Source organism: Larimichthys crocea, chromosome XXIII (genome assembly GCF_000972845.2).
Source record: "Larimichthys crocea isolate SSNF chromosome XXIII, L_crocea_2.0, whole genome shotgun sequence".
Taxonomy (NCBI): Eukaryota; Metazoa; Chordata; class Actinopteri; family Sciaenidae; genus Larimichthys; species Larimichthys crocea.
In genome coordinates this window covers 19,565,666-19,589,264 of record NC_040033.1, presented here as the reverse complement: position 1 = coordinate 19,589,264, position 23,599 = coordinate 19,565,666, and the positions used below count along the sequence as shown (strand labels likewise).

Sequence of the window (23,599 nt, the reverse complement as noted above, 5' to 3'; positions counted from 1 at the left end):
ATACTGCAGAATTTATAGCCGAATGTAGCGTAGCCAAGCCACACAAGGAGAACACACAAAATGAAGCATTGCATCCGTTACCGACACACGTAAACTTCAGTTTAAGGACCACCTAAAAAATCTGGACTGAAAACATGTTTTCAGCAACTATTGTCCAACATATTTCTTGTGTTTTTAAGAAAACATTTTACCCAGACTTTAATTAATGCACACAATCATTTGAAATGATTCTGAATGGACTGATAACCTTTCTGCTCTAGAGAACACTTGAAGCTCTCTTACAACACTTGTCACATTCACCTATCCACACACACACACACACACACACACACACACATTCAGACAGTGCTGTCATGGCCATCCGGATCAGTTTGCTTCACTATCTTAACTCAAGCACACTTAGACTGGACCGGGAGAGCCCGAATGGAACCAGGCGCCCGATAACTAGACGACCCGTTTGACCAGCTGAGCCACAGCTGCCCCTTTATCAACAATACGGCATCGCCATAGCAACGCAACTGGTTGGCTTTGCTGTCCTGCTATTCAGTCGGACAGTTTGTTGTTTTTCCTATGCTGTCCGTGTGCATGTGAATGCAGCACGGGCCTTTTGTAGTGTCTTTATCGAAAAGAAGTATCACACACTCTGCAGACTCTGGAGGCATGACTCAGATTAACTTCAGAACAATATTAAAATGATGATGATGATGATGTAGCAGTGTGTCTCTGTTTGAAAGAGTGTGGATGAATGGATTTTGGTGGAGTTTTCATCCTCCTCTCCTCTGTGCTGTATAGAGCCCAGCTCTCAATGCTAGATAATTCAATTACTGCCTTTCAAGGCTGTGTGTGTGTGTGTGTGTGTGTGTGTGTGTGTGTGTGTGTGTGTGTGTGTGTGTTTGCCCAGGTATGTGTAACTTTGTTTTTTGCGTAGGGGCTGTGGAATTGAATTGCTATTGATTTGTGCTATATGAAGCCATTGTCTTTGGTGTCACCCCCCCGCCCTCTGCTGTGAGTCGATGTATTAGATTAAACTTTATCCTCTCTTTTCATTTGAGCGTCTCTCGGGGCTTCTTCCACATGAAGCTCAGCCACGGCAATCCGTCTTCTCCTCTCCCTCACTTTTCCTCCCCCCTCTCGTCATTCTCCCAACACTGTGAGGATAATAGCTTCTGTAGCTCCAACCAGACTGTCCAGAGTGGCATCAGGTTCATTTAGAGGATCTATAGATGTTCACTGACTGCACAACACACGCCTCCCAGGACCTGTACAGACCTCATGTTTGGATCTGGATCCATGCAGACTGTTTGAAATGAATTGAGTCAGGTTTCAGTCGACACCTGCTCATGCATGCGTTGTGTCTGTCTGAACAAAATCATATTGTAATTTGTTGGCATACTTCTTATCCTCCACAAAGTACCTGGCATGCCATGGCACGGCACTCTTTTTTTTTTTTGTTATGCTTTGGCTCACAGTATACTTGTGCGATCCATCCATGTATTGGTAACCTCCAACTGAGTGAACGCGCTCTCACATGAACATACTACCATGTTTTCAATGTGTGTAGCTCCAGCAGTTGGACTATTATTATTTAGCTCTCAGCAGATATGGTTTAAGTGCTGTCTTCAGATGTCACCATGCAAATGTTTTAGTAAAGGCAAGTGTTCCACGGGTCACTCATTTAACATAATTCATAATTGCACTCCAGCGGCGTTAAGCTCAGACTCCGGTGAAAAGGTGACACATAATGGACTGCAGTGAGCATTCTGTGCTGTTTTAGAAAGCAGTAATGTGTAAACCATTTCTGACTTTGGATGTAGCCACTGTGCCCACTGCTACTACCATTAGCATTCTGCTCTTTTATTCAAACAGCTAATCAGAGCAGCTGGAGGTCAGAGTGTTTCTACATGGAAACATTTTCAACCAAAAGCTCTCCACAGGTCAAAGAGTGGCACATTTACACACTGTGGAAGAAATGTGAAGCAGGATAATAACACTTCTCATTATTAATTACTCTAATTATGTTTGTGATCGGTCAATCAATATTATGGCCTGTGAAATATCATAAAATAGTGAAGCTGTTCCCCACACGTGCTCACACAGTGACATCTCCTGTCAGATCTCAAACACATTCAGTTGCTGTGGTGCTGGAGCTGAAACAAAAAGGTGGTGTTACTTTCTTTGCTTGCATAATGAGAGTTCATGGACACTGCAGGGCCTGCTGTGTTACGCTGGATGTTTCCTGTCAGACAGTCACTGTGTTTTTTTCACGTTCTTCCTCCACTTCTTCCTGTACTTGTGTATTTATTCACCTCAACAGGAGGTGGACTTGCTTTGCATAGAGGCAGACATTTGTCTGGTTGTTTTTGATAATCACTGTCATCATGTGAGGAAAGTGTGTGGAAGCTCTGCTGGAGATACAGTGTCTTCACTGTAAGGGGAGCGTATGTATGTAGTCTTCAGAGCTGTGATGAGAAGCCCGTGAAGGCGTGGGCGCAACATCACTCTACATTTACTTCACCACTTCCACCGGCCGTGTGATTCATCTGACCCGTGGAGACCTGCTTTCTGATTGGCCGGCTGCTCCCACGGAGTATAAAGAGCAACCGAGATGTGATTTTAAATATCTTTAAAGGCTTTTAAGCTCATGCTTATTTCCATCCAACCCTTTGAACACACTCTGGACACTGTAATCGACACCACTCAGCTTTTGTGCATCGAGGTGAACTCGTTGAGGTGTGTTCAGAATTTGGATGTGACTGTGGCATCTTTGTGAAGGCCGACTTTGGTGTGTGTTCACATTAGACACAGGTCACACTCCAGCCTTCCTACATACAAGGGCCCCCTTTATACCGTAGACCTGACACCACAAAAGCAAACCTTGTGAAGTATTGCAAGGCTACTCCAAGGCTGTTTCCATTGCTGTTCCGTGGACGTATGGCCCTTTCCTCATCTCATCCGTACACAGCGGTATCAGCCTCAGCGCAGTGCTTTCCCCTTGGCTCTCAGGGTGTGTCTGCAGTACGCGGCGTTCCTTTACCTCAAGAAATGCTCCATTGTTTCATGCAGACACAGGAACACTTTGCTTTGTTTTTCATTAAAAACATTGCCTGGATTTTCAACCCCCCACCCCACCTGTGTCAGAATGGTGCTCCAACCCATTTGCACAATTAAAATGCTATATTTAATCTCAGATCAGCACACCTGCCCCACATACACTGTGATTATCTGTTCCTCTCAGCACAGGGAGCTTCATTAGAGATGTGGCAGACGACGTGTTTGACACCAGCCTGACGACTGACGGCTCATCTCTCTGTCAGCTCTTTGCACACATTACATACCCATGTTCTCCACTCTGCAGTGTGACGCTGCAGCTAACTGACACGCTGGCACATGTTGTCAAGGTGTGAGGATGATCAGAACTACGGCCCGGCGCTCAAAGAAGCCATCTGTAACAGCACCCACCTGTCAATCAAAGCGTCCATGCTCTTAACTCTGCAGAACTTTAAGCCTTCATATCATTTGCACATTTGTTTTTTTGGTTCATGTTTCCACCATGAAAGAATGGTTGAACCACACAGCCTTCACATTCTTTCGTCTTTGCTGAATCTGCTCTTACTGTAAACAGCACGAGACGGAAGCAGTGTGAGACGGGTGTGGTGCTCAACAACCGCAGCCACGTGACTACCAAGACGCTGCAGTCTGCAGTTATCTGATAAACAGCAGAGACATGAAAACACACTGGCAGACAGATGTGAAGTGATCAGTACTGACTGACTGATATCTGCAGCTCAGTCAGGGCGATAAAGCCTGAAACACGTCACATCTGAAGCGGTGGTTGGAGGTTGAGGTTAGAATGTGTTACCACGATCTGGTGGTGTGCACAACCTGCGTCTCATAATGGAAAATGAAAGTGCCCTGTCATTGGCTTCCATCGTGGAAGCAGTCTTTGCGTGTTAATGTGGTACAGTCTTCTCAGACTCGAGTACAATACGATCCTCCAGTCGGAGAGCTGCATGTAAAACCTCAGGAGCTAATCTCCACCTAAATGATGGTGTGTATGAAGTCATTCATCATGTGTAGTAGAATTGAGGGCAGTCTCAGTCAACAGTGGATGAGGACTTGATTACAGGAGGAAACGTACTGACATGTTCGGTCTAGACCAGAACGAATTCATGGGGGGCCTCAGGTCTAATTACTGTCACCAGACCTCCTATGATATAGACAGACAAGTTTAAAGTGCAACAGGAAGACGCTCTTGAATCAATTTCTCCCCTCAGAGAAGTTTCTCAGCCCCCAGATAGAATCCTGTGGAGGAAAACCAATTAATTATTGATACAAACTTTGATCCAGCAGACTAATTTTGTTCACCCAGCCTGTTTTAAATGCCTCAGCCTCTGGCTCCCTCATCCCTGCCTCATATGAAGCAGATAGGAGCGAGACGCACCGAGACATGATAATCATTAAAACGGCTCTTGAAGTTGGCCTGATAAGACTAATCAAAAGTGTGTGTGTGTGTGTGTGTGAGGGGGAGCCGGAGGGAGAGGCAGCCGGGAACGGGCTAGATAAGGACAGGCTTTTTTTTTTTCCAGTCATTTGATTTCACTTCATTGGTCCACACCACAAACTGGTCTCCATCACGTGTCCGCGTGGTCTGAAACTGAGTCGAGCAAACCACCTGAGCAGATGATGGCAGAGCTGCAGTTGTTCAGGGCTGATCATTCCAATGAATTCAATTATTCAGAGTCTGTCTTTGCATGACGTGCCAGCGTGCACGTTGAGTCATACGATAGCTGCTGTGTTGAGCCAGGACCTAGCCCTGCAGGTCATTAAAAAACTAAGAAATGAACGTGAGCTTGTTCTTTTGAATCTGTGTTTTTTCCTCACAGGAAATAACTCAAAAGTCCAGCTCATAAACACATGGATGACATTAATAACACTGGGGAACACAATAGTTGTTGAGTTAGGTCTGACAGCTGTTTTGAACTCATTTTTGGATGCAGAATCCAAAACTGATCTCAGATTTTCTCTATCACATCAAGTTTTTGAACTATGGGATCCTGTTTTCTTAAAAAATCAGAAAAATACTGTACTTAACAGATATGTGCTTGTTTGTTGAATCCTCGTCAATTTCAAAATCTGCATCATTGTCACTGCGTTCTTCAACATCACTCAGATCTTCCAGAGCAGCGGTCCCCAACCTTTTCTGCGCCACCGACCGGTCTCATGTAAGACAATATTTTCACGGACCGGCCTTCAAGGTGTGGGGGGTAAATACGACGAAATAAAATGATGCGACCGGCATAAAAACAAATATAAAGTGCATAAAAATACAGCTCACCATTACACTGAATTAGTGGGAGCCCTGAGCTTGTTTCTCCCCAATGAACCGGTCCCAGTAATGGCAGACAATGACACCCGAAGTGTGTTCCTTATGTCCAGACTATTCCGTAATTTAGTTTTGGTCGCTGAAGAAGCTTTCCAAAGATGTTTGTTTTTTACTAATTTTTGCTACCTTTGAGGGCTTAACTGGGGTAACGTATCACGTTACCACGATGAGCGTCTTGACCTGTCTTAGCCTGTGTCAAGAGGCACAGACGGATGGAGTTGGGAGAGAATACAGCCATTTTTCAAATAAACCAAAGCAACAGTCTGTGCAATGATCTTTTTGGGGATACCAAATGCCAACTTTACATGTGTTCCTTTGGTCCACATCCGTAAACTCTCCACACACTGCTTGCACACTTTGTGAGGGGCCTATGGCTTGTCTTGATCACAGAGTTTTACTTTAAAATATGCAAAATATGCTTGTTTGACAAATGCACTGATGTTTGCTTTCCTCTGACTTGGAATGGTTAAACTAGCACAAATAAAGCAAAAGGAGTCAGGGTTGTTTAGGCATTTACGACGAGAAGTATCAGGAGCAGACATGATTTGGAACAAAGGAAATATATACCTATGGAAATCAAACACTAAGATGGAATAGTTACAGGCTTTGAAAACTACAAAAACAGCATCAAACCAAATAGAACTTACAGCGGTATGCCCATGGTGACAAGGTGAAGAGAACAGCCAGCACAAATCCTCTTCATTCTACTATGCCAGCTTTCTGTGTGCAGATGTTGATAGTACTGACCTATTGGGAGCTGCACACACCTCTCACCACACTGTCTCAATGTGACTGCACAAACAAGTTGCCACGTAGTTGTAGATGAGTCCAATCGTTATCAGTGCTAGAAAAAAAAAAAGTTATCTGGTATAATGTTGCAGATGATCACAAGACCAGATAAAAGAACAGCAAACACACCTGTCATTGGTTTCTGATTTTTGCTACGTCATCAATGACATGCCTCCTCCGCCTGCAGCTCACCTGTGGAAACAAAAAAATGTGAGTTTTGATTTTTGGGCGATTTCATAAAAATACAGCTGTTCCAGTTTGGAACAGAGGATGGCTGCGTGTGTGTGTGTGTGTGTGTGTGTGTGTGCAGTAAGAGACAAGCAAAAGCAAGGTCATCGGTGAGAATGAAATAGTAACATGAGAAATAAAGTCAAATCTCCCGTGTGGGGACCACTGAAACTGGGCAGATTGTTCGTTTCAAACATGTTTGTGGAGAGCACTGGACTTGTTTCTGCCACAGTATCCAGAATTGTTTTCTAATACTGGTTGTATTGACGTTTCAGATTCCGCTATGGTGACAGCTGTACTGTACCCAGCGTGTTGCCTCGTCTCTGTGTTTTTCTGTCAGCGGAGTGTATTCTCAGAAAGAGAAGGACAACATTCCATCCCCTGCGTGTTTCTGCAGTAAACGTATTGATTTGAACGAAGGCTGCACAGCTTTTTGTCTGCTGATAACTCAGGCCATCCCAATGACCTTTCCAAGAGTCTCTCTCTCTTTAGCAAATTTAAACCTGTACACCAGCACGGCTCTACAGATCCAGTCGGCCCACCCTAATTAATAGACTTTTTTTTCACTTCACAGCAGACATTTTGAGTCGTCGGAGCAAGGAAAGCACAACAGCACGTTTTTGGTTAACAATGGCTCAGTTCCATCAAGTGTCCCAAAATACCAGGCCTGTGCGGCTAGCTCACCTCAGTGGAATGCAGCTGATGTTAACGCTACCTGAACGTCTGCGGTGGAAACAACAGGACCAGTTTTTGTGTTTCAATGTTCACAACATGAACAAGATTAGAAGCATGTCTCTGGTCAAGCTGAACTGTTGCCCACAGTCATCAAGGTTCCCTCAAGGTTGAGTTTGCACTTTAAACATGCACACACACCCAACACCACTGCATCCTTTACAAATCCCAATCACCCAGGCCCATTCACTGCGAGGTGATTTACATGAACAGCCTCCAGAACAATGTGGAGTCCCACACCAGGAGCAGGAGCAGCCTGAAGCACAGCTAGGCAGATTACACGCAGTTCATTTCATGCTCGTGTCCTGAAATATTGACTCGCACTGTCCGCAGCTTGTAGGCTCCTGTTTTGTTTTATTTGTTCTTGACACCTGCCTCTGTGATTTCCCTTCTATTGTTGTGGGGATGAGAGGGAAGGAGGGAGGGGGGGTAAAAAGAAAAAAGGATGGAGGGGAGGGAGGGGGATGTTATTAAGAAGAGAGGAGGGGCAGGTTAGAGCGGTGACTGTGGTCCGGCTGCTGGCTGCTGACATAGGCTTTGTAATGTATTGTTCCTGTGTTGCCTGGCTACTACACTGCCCACAATGCACAGTGCCTAACGTGTCTATAAAATAGTGTTTCATGGATCAATGCGGAGGCCATGATGGGAGGCAGGTCCAGCATCAATTCAATACTGTGATATTTTAGCAGGTAATGAATGAAATGACTATAAATAAAAAGAATTCTTTTCAGACTTCAAGATTCATTCTTGACCGAAGAAAACGTAGATTGACCAAACATTAGGGATGCACAAAATCTATGGAGAAACAATCCATTGATGAGATATGTTGAATTTTAGATCTTCACTTATTTAGAATTTTTATGCAAAACACTTTCTATGTTCTGTAAAAAATATGTATGTTGTATGTTTGAAGTTTTTGTGATGCATAACATAACATAAAATCTGTCTGTCTGCGCACACACACACACACAGCTGATTTTCATAATAACATCATGAATTGTGCAACAGTGAAGTTCAAAGGAGCAGCGCCCCGTGTGATGCTCTGCAGTGAGGGAAGAGCGGGGTTGGCAGCACGGGGTGCATATTTCATCAGTTCAGAATCGGATCCTTTACGTCTTCCATAATATAGCATTTCTATCATTTCTAATAGATTATCAGTGTTCTCAGGCCGGACTTGCTCAGGCGCACATAGAGTTGAAATATGGCCCCACAGCTAGGCGCAGAGCTCTGCTTCACAGCCTCTGTGTGGACATCCTGTTTGGTTAACGTGGGCAGAACGGAAGAGGCGGGTCCAGTGTGCTAGAGTTAGCGGTGTTTGTGCATGAAACATGCAGAACGCAGAAGGTGCCATCTCAAGCCAGTGTTACATGGTGGTTCAACATACAAACATCAGCTGATAGATTTGTTAGAGAGTGTAGAGATGTCCTTCAGCTTTAGGATTCAGACAGTCATCTTCTGAATGACTGGAAATGGTCTGGCTTCCACTTGAAGTGTGAACAACTGGCCTACTTTTCCCACTCTCTGCTTTTTTTGCACTACTCTATTTCACAGCCTAGTGAACTTTAAACATGAAGGGAGAGGAGCTGGTTGTAAGCTTCAGGGCTCCACAATAATCCATTCCAAATGGAAAGGCTGGCAAACGATAAAATGAAAGATGACGTGAGAATAAAATCTGAACGCCCCCTGCTCGATTTCATCCCATCTCAAAGTCCTACAAAGATCTCCACCTGATCCAGACTTTAAAGGTGACGTAGCAGTACCCTGCCACAAGGCTGGGGAGTGGCCTGCTACATTTATTCAGCTGATGCTTTTATCCAAAGCAGCTTACTATAAGTAAGTTCAACCATGAGGATCCGGTCCGAAATCTGTCAGAATCACGGGAAGCGTGTTACACCATTCATGATATTCACGCTGAGCAGGAGCTGAGCCGCCTTCAGGGCCAGGAAGCGAGGACGGCGTAGATGGGCTGAGGTGTCTGGATTGACCACACAAGATTTTAAATGAGTCCAATCAAAGCATGCTCCAGACACACTGGATACTACACTTCCCATGATGTAGCTTGATCACTCTTGACCCCCTCCACAGAATTAGAGTGGCCAGGAGGACACACACACACACACACACAGTGACAAACGGTCTGCCTTCACACCTCACTGACTTGTTGATGGGCAGAAACTTCTCTCAGGTGCATGCTGTGTAACTACAGATCCACTCTGTGCAAGCACCTTCACCTCCCTTTGGAACACACAGTCACTCACACACACACACACACACACACACACACACACACACACAACACTTCACCCTCTTCAGTTCATATGGCACGTCTCACGGGGGAATTCATTTCCTCATGTGTGCACCGTGAGATGTTCAGCCTGCCTCAGTCTGTCACAGTTCACACACTAAGTCACATTCTTTCAACTCCAAAGTGAGGAAATGAAACCAAATCTGCATTTTATTTCACTTTCCTATGTTCAAGCTGCAGGCCTCTCAAGTCAACCACACACACCGCTTACGTGTGTGTGTGTGTGTGTGTGTGTGTTCAGGAAGGAATGGAGAGACTGAGACGTTACATCACTCCAGCCGTACTTAACACACATACAAACAAACACAAGCCTACTGACTCACTTCTCTCCAAAAGTCTATTTATTACTGACAGGAGACACACAGACACACACACACACACACAGCTGTAGTACAGCTGGAGGAGACACACAGCTGATGTCAGAATCAGCCCTTTAGTCCATTAAATTCTGTCTCACTCACAGCAGATGGAAATATTCATTTCTTTGAATAGTTTGATTTCATTTTAGTAACAAACTGTCGATTGTGTAGGCTAGACTTTATTCTAAAATGAACGGCTACTTTTAGTCAAGTGTTGATGTAGAAAAGATCATTGAAACTCTTCACACACATCAGAACAATATGACAGATTAACGTGAAAGTTTCCTAGCCTGTCTGCACACACACACACACACACACACACACACACACACACACACACACACACACACACACACACACACAGAGGCTACAATGATATTATGTTGTCACAGCTCACAGGTACATTTGTGGATTCGAGGGGGCAAACAGCAGTGCTGATTAGGGTTGCAAAATTCAGGGACTTTTGAAAGTTGGAAACTTTCAATGGGAATTTATGAAAATAAACAGGAATAAACTGTGAATTTAGAAAATTAAGGGTTGGCCCATTAACAGTAAACTTAATTATAGTTGGTGAAAATATATTTGAGCATCATCTTGACTAAAACAACCAGATTTCATGCAGGTCCACTTGAATATCTCCTGTTCCTCCATCACATGCACATAGCACACCAGACTGCAGGGCTATTGAGGCCACGCCCCCTACCTGCACAGGTGATTTCTGTACCTGGACCACACTTTAGAGCACACAGAGACTATTGAAGACACAAAACTGAGCTCATGGACTACATAATATTGTTCAATAAAATAATTCAAGTTTGATAAAGTACTATTTACAAATAAATCTGTTGGGAATGTTTTTTTTATTGTTTTTTTATTGTTCTATTATTATTTTTGTTTTATTATGACAAAACTAAATGTTTGGACATCAATTCACATTAATTCCCATAAATTTCCAGAATTCACATCTTCACACATCTTCTGATTTGGAATATTTCCAAAAATCCCAAGCTTAACTTATCATTGAAAATTTCCATAAACTTCATTTCCTCATGAGGATAAAGTTCATTTAGTCAACAGCAGCCGACAGGTCTGCTGATTCACTGAACTTCGTGAAGCCAAGTTGGCTGAAAGAGGAACTCACTGTTTATAACTGAATCTGAGAAATGTTGAGAAATGTATTGTGCTGGGCCTTGGACCAGCCAATTACACACTCCCTTATCTTCTGCATTGCTAATTAAAGCTAACCGCTAAATATCACACACACACACACACACACACACACACACACACACACACACGATTGGTTGAAATATGTTTCAACTCAGCTGAACTCCGTGGGCTGCCACTCACTCATTCAGACACATGTAGAGAAGTGGGTGTGTGTTGAGGAGCCACAGGTCGTCACCTCTCCACCCTGACAGACAACAGGCCAGACACCAGCACAGCCGGGAATGTGCTTAACGTAAGGGAAGTCTACTTATCCATCCCCTTGGCTTCAAACCGTTAGTAATGCTGTTATGGAGAGCTATGAATAAACCAGGTCACTCCCTCCCTCTCTCACTGTGCATCTCTCCACAGTGTCCTTGCCCCCAAACACAGGCCAGACACAGCGATCAGAGTCTGCTATCATTATGCAGCTCATGCACAGCTGGCCAGGTTAAAGCAACACACGACGAGACTTCTGCATAATTAACAGGACAGACAGGCAGGCACGCAGTCTGTGGAGTTAATGCGCAGATTGTCTCAGTCTCTGACATGGACACACAGCGGCAGGCGGTGTTAACAGTGTGAAAGGTACCCCGGTGGAAAAGTGCCCTGCGGTGCAGCATCTTTACAGCGGTAACGTAAGGATTTAAACATTAGAGATGATTCAGTTAATGCCAGCAAAAGTGTCTATTACATTACTGTGAGGAAACACAGCAGAAGGTTCCAACATCATGCAAAGCTTGATGTAATAGCAGGCATCCTCACTCGTGGAATTCATGAAATTGTCTGGAGGTGAATTCCAGACAAAGTCAGGGAGGTGCAGAGAATTACAAGAGCAACGCAACAACAGCGACCGTGTGTGTGTGTGTGTGTGTGTGTGTGTGTGTGTGTGTGTGCAGCAAGGAGGGAAAAACAGAGTTCTGTGGACAGCGGCAGACAGTTAAACAAAAGCCAGCTGACAGCAGTCTGCTCTGAGTCAAGCTCAGAATGTCAGATGTCTAGACGAGCAAACAACTAAAAAGTTCCACATGTTGCATTAAAAGTTAGCAGCGAACAGGAAGTGCTGGTCTGACTGTCTTCCTGTTTAGACACAGTGTAAACATTGTGACTGTGGATCAGCAGTGACAGACATGAACACACAGCCTGTATGTTGAAGCTAACGGGCTCAGGACAGACGTCACAGCACTCAGTGAGCGTCTTTACTCTGCCAGGTGTTTGAAGTGTGAGAGGAAAACAGTTTGATTTAACACGAGACACCAAAAATAATTACAGCTCATCCTCAGAGTAACATGAAGCTTGTTCCATTTCTTGTTCCTGTGACATTTCACTTGTCGAGGTGGTGTTAGAGGAAAGCGGTAAACGTCACCTCTCTGTCCCTTTAGCCCACGATGAAGCCGCTGATCTTCCACATTCCATGTGTGAACAGAGGCTACTGAGCTCCACACGCAGGTCGTGACATGCAGATTGTGGAAATGACTGATAAAGGGCCAGACCCGGCCTGGGCTCCTCCAGCAGATCCTGAATCAGTCAACTCTAAGCAGACATGCAGGTCTGTAGACACAGACAGCCTCCGTGAGTCGACACAGGAAAACAAACGAAAACAAACGCACCCATTACCCTCTGGACAAATGATTCCTCCGTCCTCTCAGCTTCTCTTCCGTCACAAAGTTGGCACAGTCTGCACACCTCATGTTTGTCTCATATCTTTGTGTCAGGAATCGACATGAATTCATTTCTTCAGGAGGAAACACTTCTTCTGTCAAAGTCAGATTTTCACTTCCCTTTGTTGAGCAGAGACAATGACAAACATTTGAGATGAATACTTCTGAATATTGTTGATCTTTTTTAATATCCACTGTCAATAGATGACATGAAACATTAGGTGTAACCGTTGATACTGGTGAAGGATCAGTTCCATTGAGTGCAGCAGAGGCTTTAGACATGCAGCACAGCAGCACCCTGCCTCTGTTTGAAGTGAATGGAACACCTGTGTTTACTATTTCACTATTGTGACAAAAAATAAAGAAATCTAAGAAGAATATATTGTCAACCCGTGTGATAACTGACTGATTGTTAGGATGAGTTCACCTGTTCCAGCTCGTCTCCTGTCTCTTTCCTATCAGTGTAAAGTGAAGACCTTTGGATCATTCCTCTGGGTTGTGGAAACATTGTTGTTATGTGAGTGAAGAAATCTACCATCCATGGGCATATCTCACCAGCATTCTGCGTCTGCTTCTAATACTGTGCTCTGACCAAACAGAGACTAAAAGTACAAGTGAATGTAGAGAGCAGTACAGTACATGTGAGTGAATTCAATGTGGATTCAATCTTCATTTAGCATTAATTAGTTGCCATGACAATCCCTAACCTGAACAGGTCAGTACAGGAGTATGAGTATATTTACAGAGGTCACACTGGATGAGAGGAGGATCATGTGTTACGCAGTCTAATGAAGCCCTACAAACCTCAAAGATCTGACACCTGTTGAAAGAATGTGGCTCTGCTGTAATAAGGACAGTTAGTGTTCAAATAAGCATTGAGACACACACACACACACACACACACACACACACAGTGTTTCTGATATGACAGAGGAAGTAAGAGGGCAGACAGGCACAAGGCCAGGCTCCTCCAGTGTGTTCAGACAGAATGTGGTCGACTAATCTGAGACGCTTAAGATGACGCCAGGCAGCCCGCCAGACTAAACAACACAGCACGGACCAATAGCCCGCCTCGCTGATCCCAAGGCTGCTCTGGCCTATTTTAATATATGAAAAGTGTGTGTGTGTGTGTGTGTGTGTGTGTGTGTGTGTGTGAGAGAGTGAGAGAAATGTTCCTTAAGTGCACGATTAACTGTTAAACAGTGGATTTTGTTTGCGACTACTTAGAAACAAGTGGAGCCTCATTCCTCACTTCTCATCTCCTCTCTCCTTCCCTCCTTCCTTCCTTCCACCAGCCCTCCAGTGTTACTGTGACCGCTGCAGTGCCAACTCCAGCTGCACGACCGACGGCGTCTGCTTCGTCGCCATCCGCAAATCGGGCAGCAAGCTGACCACGGAGCAGCGCCAGTGCGTACGTGAAAATGAACTGATCCCCCGAGACCGGCCCTTCATCTGTGCACCGTCCGTCAAACACGACACTGGCATCTACCCCATGTGCTGCACCACGGACTACTGCAACAAAGAGCCCGACCTCCAGATCTTCCCTGGTAAAAACACACGCACGCACGCACGCACGCGCGCACACACACACACACACACACAGACATTACGTGTAGTAACATACTTGAGGGCCATAAAGAGCAAACAGCATGCAGGGGATGATTGCACTGATCGGCCCGTTGTATGCAGGAAGCACCTTGGTCACTGTGTAATTAGCACAGTGTTATGTGTACGCTTTTTTTAAAGTTGAGCGGTCACATTCAGCTCGACTTCACAGCAGTTAAGATATGATAGACTTTAATGATCCCACCCTGCAGAAATCATATACACCAGGTTGATAATAAATTATTCACACATAAGAAATATCTAGAAAAAGTCATGAAGTCGTGCTGGTGCTGAGGAGTGTGACAGCTGCTGGAATGAAGGAGCTGTGGTAGATCTCCTTCTTACATGGTGGGAGTAGCCCACCACAGTGTCATGCATAGACGCCTGCCCTGCAGCATCCTCCTCGCTCCCACCTCCTCCATGCCCACAGGCCACCGACACATCAGCCTTCGCTCTCCTGTCCTCTCTCGCAAGTTAAAAACAGTCCAAAGTCACCAGCGCATCCACAGAGAGCCCACCCAGCCACGATGCTCTCCATACTCCCTCCGGAGCCTGGCCAGCACCGCTAGCCGTTACCTCCTCCATGTTATTGGGTAGAGATCTTGCATTCCTTTGATAACAGATGGTACGGACGTTTTGTAATGGGTCACCTGATGTATTCATGAAGCAGTCCATACAGCAGAAAGGCAAAAAAAAAAAAAAGGTATCTCCACAGTTCAAAGTGAATGCTTGCCCACAAAATGGCTGCAGATTGGGGCACAAAAAACCTGAGTTATTGTACTGAGTATAGTACTGATATTCCAGTGAATACTGAGTCATCATAATCCATCTCTCTGCTGCCAATCTTCTATGAGGTGTCAGTCGACACTGAACATGTGTGGTCATCTGAGCGGCTCCCCAAAAATACTGGTGTCTGATGTCATACACATAACTGTGTTTATCTTCATGTGCGTTGAAATGAATTATTACTGAACAAACCAACAGTGAAATTAGTCTGATTTGACAAAGCTAACATATTTAGTTGGATTCTGTTTGCAGTGACCCTGCATGTTTCATTATTTCTCCTTCTCCTCTCCGCCTGAGGCCAAGCTGCTTTTGTTCCTCACCACATTCCTTTCTATATTCAACATTCAGTTTCTTTGCCAACATGGCAACATAGACTCACCTACGAATATTTAGTATTCAGATCCACTGCACAGAACAAAAGAAAATATGTCGCCAAGAAAAACGCTTTGTCTGTAAATTCTTTTTAAACAGCGGTGAAGAATGCAGAGAAAAGTCTGACTGGTGTATTAACACAAGGCCAACTACCCAGAGTTACCTAACCTAACTGTGTGATGGACGGCAGATTGATGTCATCAGGTCAAAATATTTGAGCCCCCTGGACATGTAGTGAGTTGAATGTGTACCACGCAGTGTCACTGACAGGACATGAGTTCTGATTCAAACAACTTTCAGTGGAACACAGTCAGTTAACCAAACGGCAGGCACCAGGATTCCTAGGCAGCGCTTTTCTGACCCGACCAAAAGGAAGTATTTGAAGTCTGACAATGGTAGTCTTTGTCACAGGGAGGTTATATTGAAGTAGCTACCAGATGCTTCTTTTCATCCAGCTGTCGAAGACAGCAAAGAAAGATTTTAAAAAGGAAGAATGGCACGGGAACGTGTCTTCTTCCAGCCAGTTTGAGCAGTTCCACAGATGAACTCACACACCCACACACCTCAACTCAACTCAAACTTTATTTATAAAGCACATTTAAAAACAACTGAGGTCGACCAAAGTGCTGTACAGGTTGATACAAATAATATACAGATAATACATAAAGTGCCGTAATTACAGTGGGTTAAGACAAATGCTAAGATACACAACATGTCATTATTGGTAAGGTTAGCACAGATGAGCTAGATTAAAGGATTAGCAGTTTTCAGTCATTGGTCATCTGTGTCCAGCTGTTTAATCCCTATTGTTTGACACATTTTCAGTCAGCTGTCCACCAACAACCACAGGAAGTGATGCAAACAGAAATCTGCATAGCAGCATCTGTGTCTTTTAATTCCAGGTGAATCCAGCTGGAACATGTGATGTACCTCCTTGTATGTATGATTTAGTCATCAGTCACATCCTAACCCGTGTCGAGGCGTCTTCCTGGAAACAAAATCAACCCCTTGTGACAAATGACTAAAAAAAGGAAAAAGTCCAACTTTGTCCGCCTGAATAGATTCCAGTGGATTAGTGCTGAGCTCAGCTTGTACTTTAAGAGCTGTAAAGGGAATGATCACATTCCAGCATGGACATAAATGTAAGCTTTGATGGGAGTGGAGCATGCCGGCTTCAGACACGTCTACACAATCACTTTTAGAATGAATCTGTAGGTTGCCACCTCCGTCATTCCTATAAATACCCCCTCACCCTCTCATCCTCTTTCACTCTAGTATCCTGCACCCCAGTTTTCTTCCTGTCTCTCCTCCCCTTCCTACTCTGAGGATATCTGAGGGGTCCGTAGTGCCTGCTTCTACGGCCGATTCTCTACCCAAGTTTCCCCACATCAGATCGAAGACACTCTTTACTCACGCTCTTTTTGTCTGATTACTAAATCATTTGACTGTATCTTGTTGATGGAGTGGTCCTTGTTAGTGACTCAGAGACAACTCTCAGTTGCTCTGTGTTTTGTTTGCCAAAACATTTAGAGGGCAACAAGGCAAGTAGTTGCATTTGGGTGGATAGCAGATGAAATGCTTCCTGTACAGAGTAACAGAGGTGGTTGTTGTGTCGGCGCTCTTTGCTCTGCAGTTCAACTTCTGTAGCATTCTTCTTTCTTGGAGTCAGCCCTCAAAATGCTGTTTACTGAAGATATGAGCAAGGTTAAACGAAGCCTTAGAATACAGCTTGTCGTGCGTTGTGATCCCTTTAGCAGAGGAGCTAATCCCTCCAGCACTGCCTCTGGTCAGAGGAGCAGGCTGCTGACTCCACTTTCAGATGATAGCTTCCACCATCAGCAGTGCTTTTCAAATGTTAAAGGGCTTAAGCACTGCACACAAGTTTGGAGCTGCTTGTTTGTCACTATTACCACAGCTCAGTGGACAACAGCTTTTAATATCATAAAGATTAATGTAGCACGGTCCCACTGAAGCCCCATTCCAGCCATATTACCATTATAGAGGGGAGGCTTTAACTCATGGACGAGCAGGACAAAGGAGAGGGCCTCCTCAGGACGCAGGAAAGATGTGAGGTGAATGTGAGTCAGCTGATGTAACGTTAGCTTGTTCATTTCCCAGCCTGGTTACATGAGATGTCTATCTTAGTCCATGGACCAGAGCTGGAAGTCTCAGGTATCAGGATCATCTGAGGTGGCAAAGATCAGTGGTCCTACTTTGTCCTTCACGTTTCAGTGAACGCACTGATTTATGAACGAGCTGTCAAAAGAGGAGCTAAATATATTTTATAAGCCGTAATAGAAGAAGTGGCAGTAACCTGTATTCAGCGCAATACACCAAGTCACACCATGTGTCCATTATTGTACCACCGTCCTGTCTGCCTCCCAGTCTGAACAGTGAATCCCTTTCAGGTGATCCAGAACTCAGCGGCATGCCTGCTCTTCAGTCTTTAAAAGGTCCCATGTTACCACGCTGCGCATCCAGCTCTGCTGGCTACCTGCAGCAGCTGCTTCTACTACCTCCCTTTTTTTTTTCCTCAAACGTTGTCCTCCTCCAACGAACGTTGCCTGTCTCTGGCTCGCTCTGAAAATCCAGACTCTTTTCGTCTGTTCCCTGTTGGAAGAACGTCCTACCAGTTCCTACCAGATCAGGGGCATCCTTCTCTACCTTTAAAAACCTTCTGAAGACTTCCAGCTCTTCAGGGAGGACCTCTCAGCTAAAACTGGACTAAACTGTTTTAAAGACCACTGAACTCGTAATTAAATGCCATACCACCTTGACCAGAGGATTCCTCAGTCTTCAGGGGAGCATCCATCTTTCAGTTGGTTCATCTGTTTTTCACAAAGTCTTCATCACTGCTGTCCTCACTTGCTGTCATTAACCGTGGTGGTTCATCACAGAGGTTCTGCCAGGAGCAGCAGCTGATGCCTTGAAAGTGTTTTCTCCTCGTCTCTGCACTTAAGAACTGGGAAACGGAATGACCCAAACAGTCGGCAAGAGCATGTTCTGTTTCATAGAGAAGTAAAGAGCTCGTAGTGTGTACACTACTGGTTTCTTTATTTTTCTCCTAAAGTTCATGTAAAAACTTCACAAACATACTTCAAAAGAACTATAGAACTATAACTTCATCATCATATAATGCAGCATAATATATTATTCCACTATCTGATCATTTCTCAGTCCTGTTGGCTCTTTCACCTCGTAGTGTTTGAGCTAAAGAGTCTGCTCCGAGTTTAGTTTCCTTAAAACAAATATCTCATCTGAGTGTTTAAATATACATCATTTCTTCTCTCTCTCTCTGATATGGAGCAGCAGTGTATACTGATACTGAATATCAGACAAGCGCTGTCGTGTCTGATCAGAACCGCCACGGACGCAGCTCGTAGACACGATGAAGCTAGCAGTCAGTCTCTACAGTCACTGTTGAGTGGAGCGAGGTGGTGTTTACTTCTGCCCCCCTGCTGTGGATAGAACACACAGGGACAGATGTGGATGTATCCAGGCTCCTGTACGTTAGAGATCAATGTTAAAGTTGATGACAAAGATCAGAAATGTTCCTCTCATTCCCAGCGTGTGTGTGTTTGTGTGTATGTGTGTGTGTGTGTGTGTGTGCTACAGGCCAAGTCTCCCATCAGCCGAGCAGATGGAATGTGCCCCCGCACCACTTGGCCAGTTAGCTCCCTGGCTAGCACTTTAGCCCAGTGTGCTCAAAGTCGACCTCTCCACCAGCGCGGCCTCACTTCATCTCTCACATATCCACAACTGTTTATTTACTTTCCATGTGTCGTATTCTGATTCACTTTTTGTGCCTCCTCTCTGTCCTGCAGTCCCGACAAAGACCCCTCCTCTCGGTCCCGTCGCCCTGGCTGCAGTGATCGCGGTCCCGGTGTGTGTGTTCTGCCTGCTGCTGGTCTTGGCATTCTATGTTTGCCACAGCCACAGGGGTCTGGGGGCCGGGGGCGCCGGGGCCCATCACCACCATCACCATCGGGTGCCCAACGAAGAGGACCCCTCCATGGACCACCCCTTCATCACTGTTGGAACAACACTGAAGGACCTCATCTACGACATGACCACCTCTGGCTCTGGATCAGGTACGATGCTGCACCCTGGGGTCCCGGTCCCTGGACTGCAAATAATAATATGCCCAAAATCTGAGGCGCAAAGTTGTGTTGCTATGAGTGATCATGTCCTGGGCTGTTTCATGACCACCTGGAGTGTCCCCTGGTTGCCTGGCGACCTCATGGTGACAACAGGTGAGGCCGAGGCCATGAATCTTATTAGATATATTGAAGTCCTAACTGAAGATACTACAACGTGTTTGCAAACATGTCAGTCAGACTGTAAATGTCCGTTACATTTGTGCATCACTTCACTGTGCAGAGCTGTGACTCTGTGACAGTGCAGCATTTGTACCAGTGTGCTGTGCTCTCCATAAGTCCTGACCTCAGTTGGGACGGACCGGTCAAAGTGAGTCCAGGCCTGGTCCTGTTTGTGTTTTGCTGGTCTCAGGTCTATGTCAGTGTGTCTGAGGTTTGATCAGGTGCTGCATGTTTGTAAAGTTCAAAGGTTACAAACGAATATTCAGAATATTTCTCTTAAAATAAATTAGAATCATGTTTGCTGCTCCTGTTTGTATGAGTGTGTAACTGGATGTAAAGCACACACACACACACACACCTCTCTCTGTATGCACAGCCTGCAGCTGTACACATGTTGAACTACAAGTCTGTCCTAATAACTCACTCAGACACACACACACACTGGCAAAAGCTGTTCTTGATGCTAGCCATAAATTAGCACCTCTCTGTGGAGACTGGCACTTCATCACTGTGCCAAGAGAAGACTTGGATTCATTTTTTCTAGTTATTTACACCATATTGCACAATATGCAAGTGTGTGTGATACTGTGTGTGTGTGTGTGTGTGTGTGTGTTGGCAGAACCATGTGGGCTGTTGTAATCACTTCGCTGAGTCAGATTATGTGTGAGGTGCCTGTTGAAATTGGAGGAGGATTCTCCTTCCACTATCATTTTTCCTCATCAGCACGCCAAACACAGTGACTGTGTTACAATATTTTAAGTTAGTTTATTGTAACTTGAAGTGACTAAATTCAAAAAGGTGTGTGTGTGTGTGTGTGTGTGTGTGTGTGTGTGTGTGTGTGTGTGATGTCACCATACAAAGTCTGGAAAGGCCGGGGTTAAAGACACTGCGGCATTTTTGTTTTTATCAAAATGTGCTGTTCTGTTAGCGGAGATAAAAACCTATTCATCTCACTAAACTGGTAAATATCAAGTGTGATATATCAAAGGTGCATCCCCTGAGAAAACTCTACAGTATCTGTAACCATGGTTTCATTTCAGTGTGATGATGAATCAGGAGCACTTTGGATAGAAAGGGAAGAAAAAGGCAATTTTAAAAGTGGTCACAACAAAGTCAGAACATTACGAGGGGAAAATAATCTGATGCATCCAATCAACTTCCCGCTCAGCGAGCGCATTGCCGAGGACACAAAGAAGTTCAGTGTTGAATGTTAAGTAGTTTGGATGAGAGGTTCTTGAGACGGCTGCGAAATATCGCAGCAGACAGTCTGAGACTACAGTACACTCAGAGAGAGGGTGGAGGTGCATGCTCCCCCTCAGCAGCGTTGGTGTCAACTCATTTCAACGGTAACATTTTGATGGCCTACGAATGTTCTGCTCGGTAGCTGTCTACCTTCAGTGGATAATGTCGGCCCGTCCTCTGTTACAGCCTGGGCAGCAGCTATAACTTGGAGTAGCTTCATATCTTAGTAATAGTAATGACATCACAGGGCGTCCTGGTAACTCACCTGCTGCACCGGCCCAAGTTCAACCCTAATCTGCGGCCCTTTGCTTTCTCTGGCTTCCTGTCTAACTTTAGCTGTCAAATAAAGGCCTTAGAAAACAACAAAAAGAAAAAGTAATGATGGAACAGTAAATATTTCATTCATTCACTGGATGAAAAACTTCAAGTTAGATTTCTAGCATCTCCAAAATCCTCATTATGTTCACTGCTGATTTTGACATTCAGGAGTTAGGGTGTGTGCTGTGTGTGTGTGGGTGTGTGTCGTTGTGTGTTGTGTGGGTTGTGTGGGTGTGTGGGTGTGTCGGTGTGGGTGTGGGTGGGTGGGGGCACTCTCCAGCTCTGTGGTATTTAGAAATCTGCCAGCAGAAACGCAGGAGGCCGAGAACGTTTTGTACAAGAGCTGCAACACCGTGCTATTAAATGATGACGTAACACCAAACCACATTTTTAAGTTGCAAATTATATGTACAGTCACGTAATTACACTCTGGATTGATTCCGGTCCTGGTGTTCACTCCCACTGTAGTTATTTGCTTTTCCTGAGAGAGGCTGAAACACAGCTAGCCTTCCCCATCGCCACGTTTTGAAATGTTTTATCCCCCCAGGCCTGCCGCTGCTGGTCCAGAGGACCATTGCCAGGACCATCATCCTCCAGGAGAGCATCGGGAAGGGGCGCTTCGGCGAGGTGTGGCGGGGCAAGTGGCGCGGGGAGGAGGTGGCCGTTAAGATCTTCTCCTCCCGGGAGGAACGCTCTTGGTTCCGCGAGGCTGAGATCTACCAGACGGTGATGCTGAGGCATGAGAACATTCTGGGCTTCATCGCGGCCGACAACAAAGGTGAGGAAAAACCTCCAGAAGGTTCGTGAGAGGCTGAGACGGCACGCACACACCTGTGGGGGAAAGAGGTATGAGAAAACAGAATCTAAATGAGACTGGAGTCAGGAAAATGTACTGCAAAGACATGACTGGAAGCACGAAGCAAACTTATTGTGAGAAGCCAGTTTTGATTTAAGTGTATGGAGTCTAAACACTGTAAAGTATATGTTCATCGGGATGAGCTTATCATCTGCAAATGACACTGTGGGCTGCTCTAATTAAAGTGAACCTTGAGCTGTCAGAGCAGAAAAGCAGTTCGAGTGTTCGCTGTGAATAGACAGGGTGGTGGACAGTGTGGGGGAGTAACAGTTCACAGTGAAGGCCAAGCACACATTACCACACAGTCCAACAGCTCCAGCAGCGCGCCGCACGCACACATACACACACCACATAACTCACAGGGGTAAAGAGATTTGGTGTGTTTTTCACGTCTGAATCTATAAGTGGTGTGTCGGATATGAGGTAGATGTACTGCTCTGTTCTGTCTGAGGAGAACATGTGAGTACGTGTGCCATCTGCAGAAACTTCAGCTCTATTCAGAGGATAAACTTTTGAACTTTCTGAAAGCAGAGTGATGCCACTCTTTTTCTTTGTGACACAGAGAATCGTGCAGATAAATAAGGTTCAAACTGTTCCAGAACCCCGACGCTGATGGCACATCTGAGCATGTGACGGTGCCACAAGATGAAACCGGGGCTCTAGTGGAGACGAGGACAAACCCACCTTCACCTTTAACCCTTCCTCACCCTCCTCTGTGTCTGTGTTTTTGTAGATAACGGGACGTGGACTCAGCTGTGGCTCGTGTCCGATTACCACGAGCACGGCTCACTGTTCGACTACCTGAATCGCTACACCGTCACTGTGGAGGGCATGATCAAACTGTCCCTGTCCACAGCCAGTGGCCTTGCCCACCTCCACATGGAGATAGTGGGCACGCAAGGTGAGACACACACGTATTCTGTCCTATGTACGTACACAGCATGCCTTTTAGAAACAGTTTTTTTGGTTCAACTAACAACACACTTTAATTGTGCACAATGTCTGAGACACACTGACCAGCAGCACACAGTGAACGCTTCCATATATGACTGTGTGCAGCGTGAAACAACAAAGCCAGCAAAAATACACAAATAGAGATAAACAGATTCACTCTGCTGCAAGCCGAGATGAAGATGCGTCCATTTGTTAAAAATGTGTCGGCTCAAGTGAAGTTTCAATGTGTTTTGTGAGGCGTATGGATGTATAGAAAGGAGAGTGTCTGAGAGGAAGCAAGAGAGACTGGAGTTCCTCTAAGTGTCTTTAATCAAAACAGTCAAATGTAAACAGATCCAGAAGGTGTCCAAGACTCATTGTAGTCAGGGCGGACAGAGCGGACCATCCACCAAGCATTCAGTTCAGTTTCATCCAGTATGTAAAAGTCACTCTCATTTTATCTAAGTGTCTGTTGGTGCTCTGCTTTCACTTCAGCTCCCTCTCC

The 23,599-nt window shown here is 45.1% G+C and overlaps 1 protein-coding gene across 1 annotated transcript in view; it reads left to right on the top strand.

Annotated features, from left to right (window-relative positions):
- The window catches only part of tgfbr1b (transforming growth factor, beta receptor 1 b), a 54,464-nt gene that overhangs the window by 16,739 nt on the left and 14,126 nt on the right, over positions 1–23,599 (top strand). The window contains exons 2-5 of the mRNA XM_027274176.1: positions 13,959–14,210; positions 19,251–19,517; positions 21,853–22,083; positions 22,895–23,062. Of these exons, the coding sequence (XP_027129977.1) occupies positions 13,959–14,210; positions 19,251–19,517; positions 21,853–22,083; positions 22,895–23,062 (918 nt within the window). The remainder of the gene's footprint in view (positions 1–13,958; positions 14,211–19,250; positions 19,518–21,852; positions 22,084–22,894; positions 23,063–23,599) is intronic.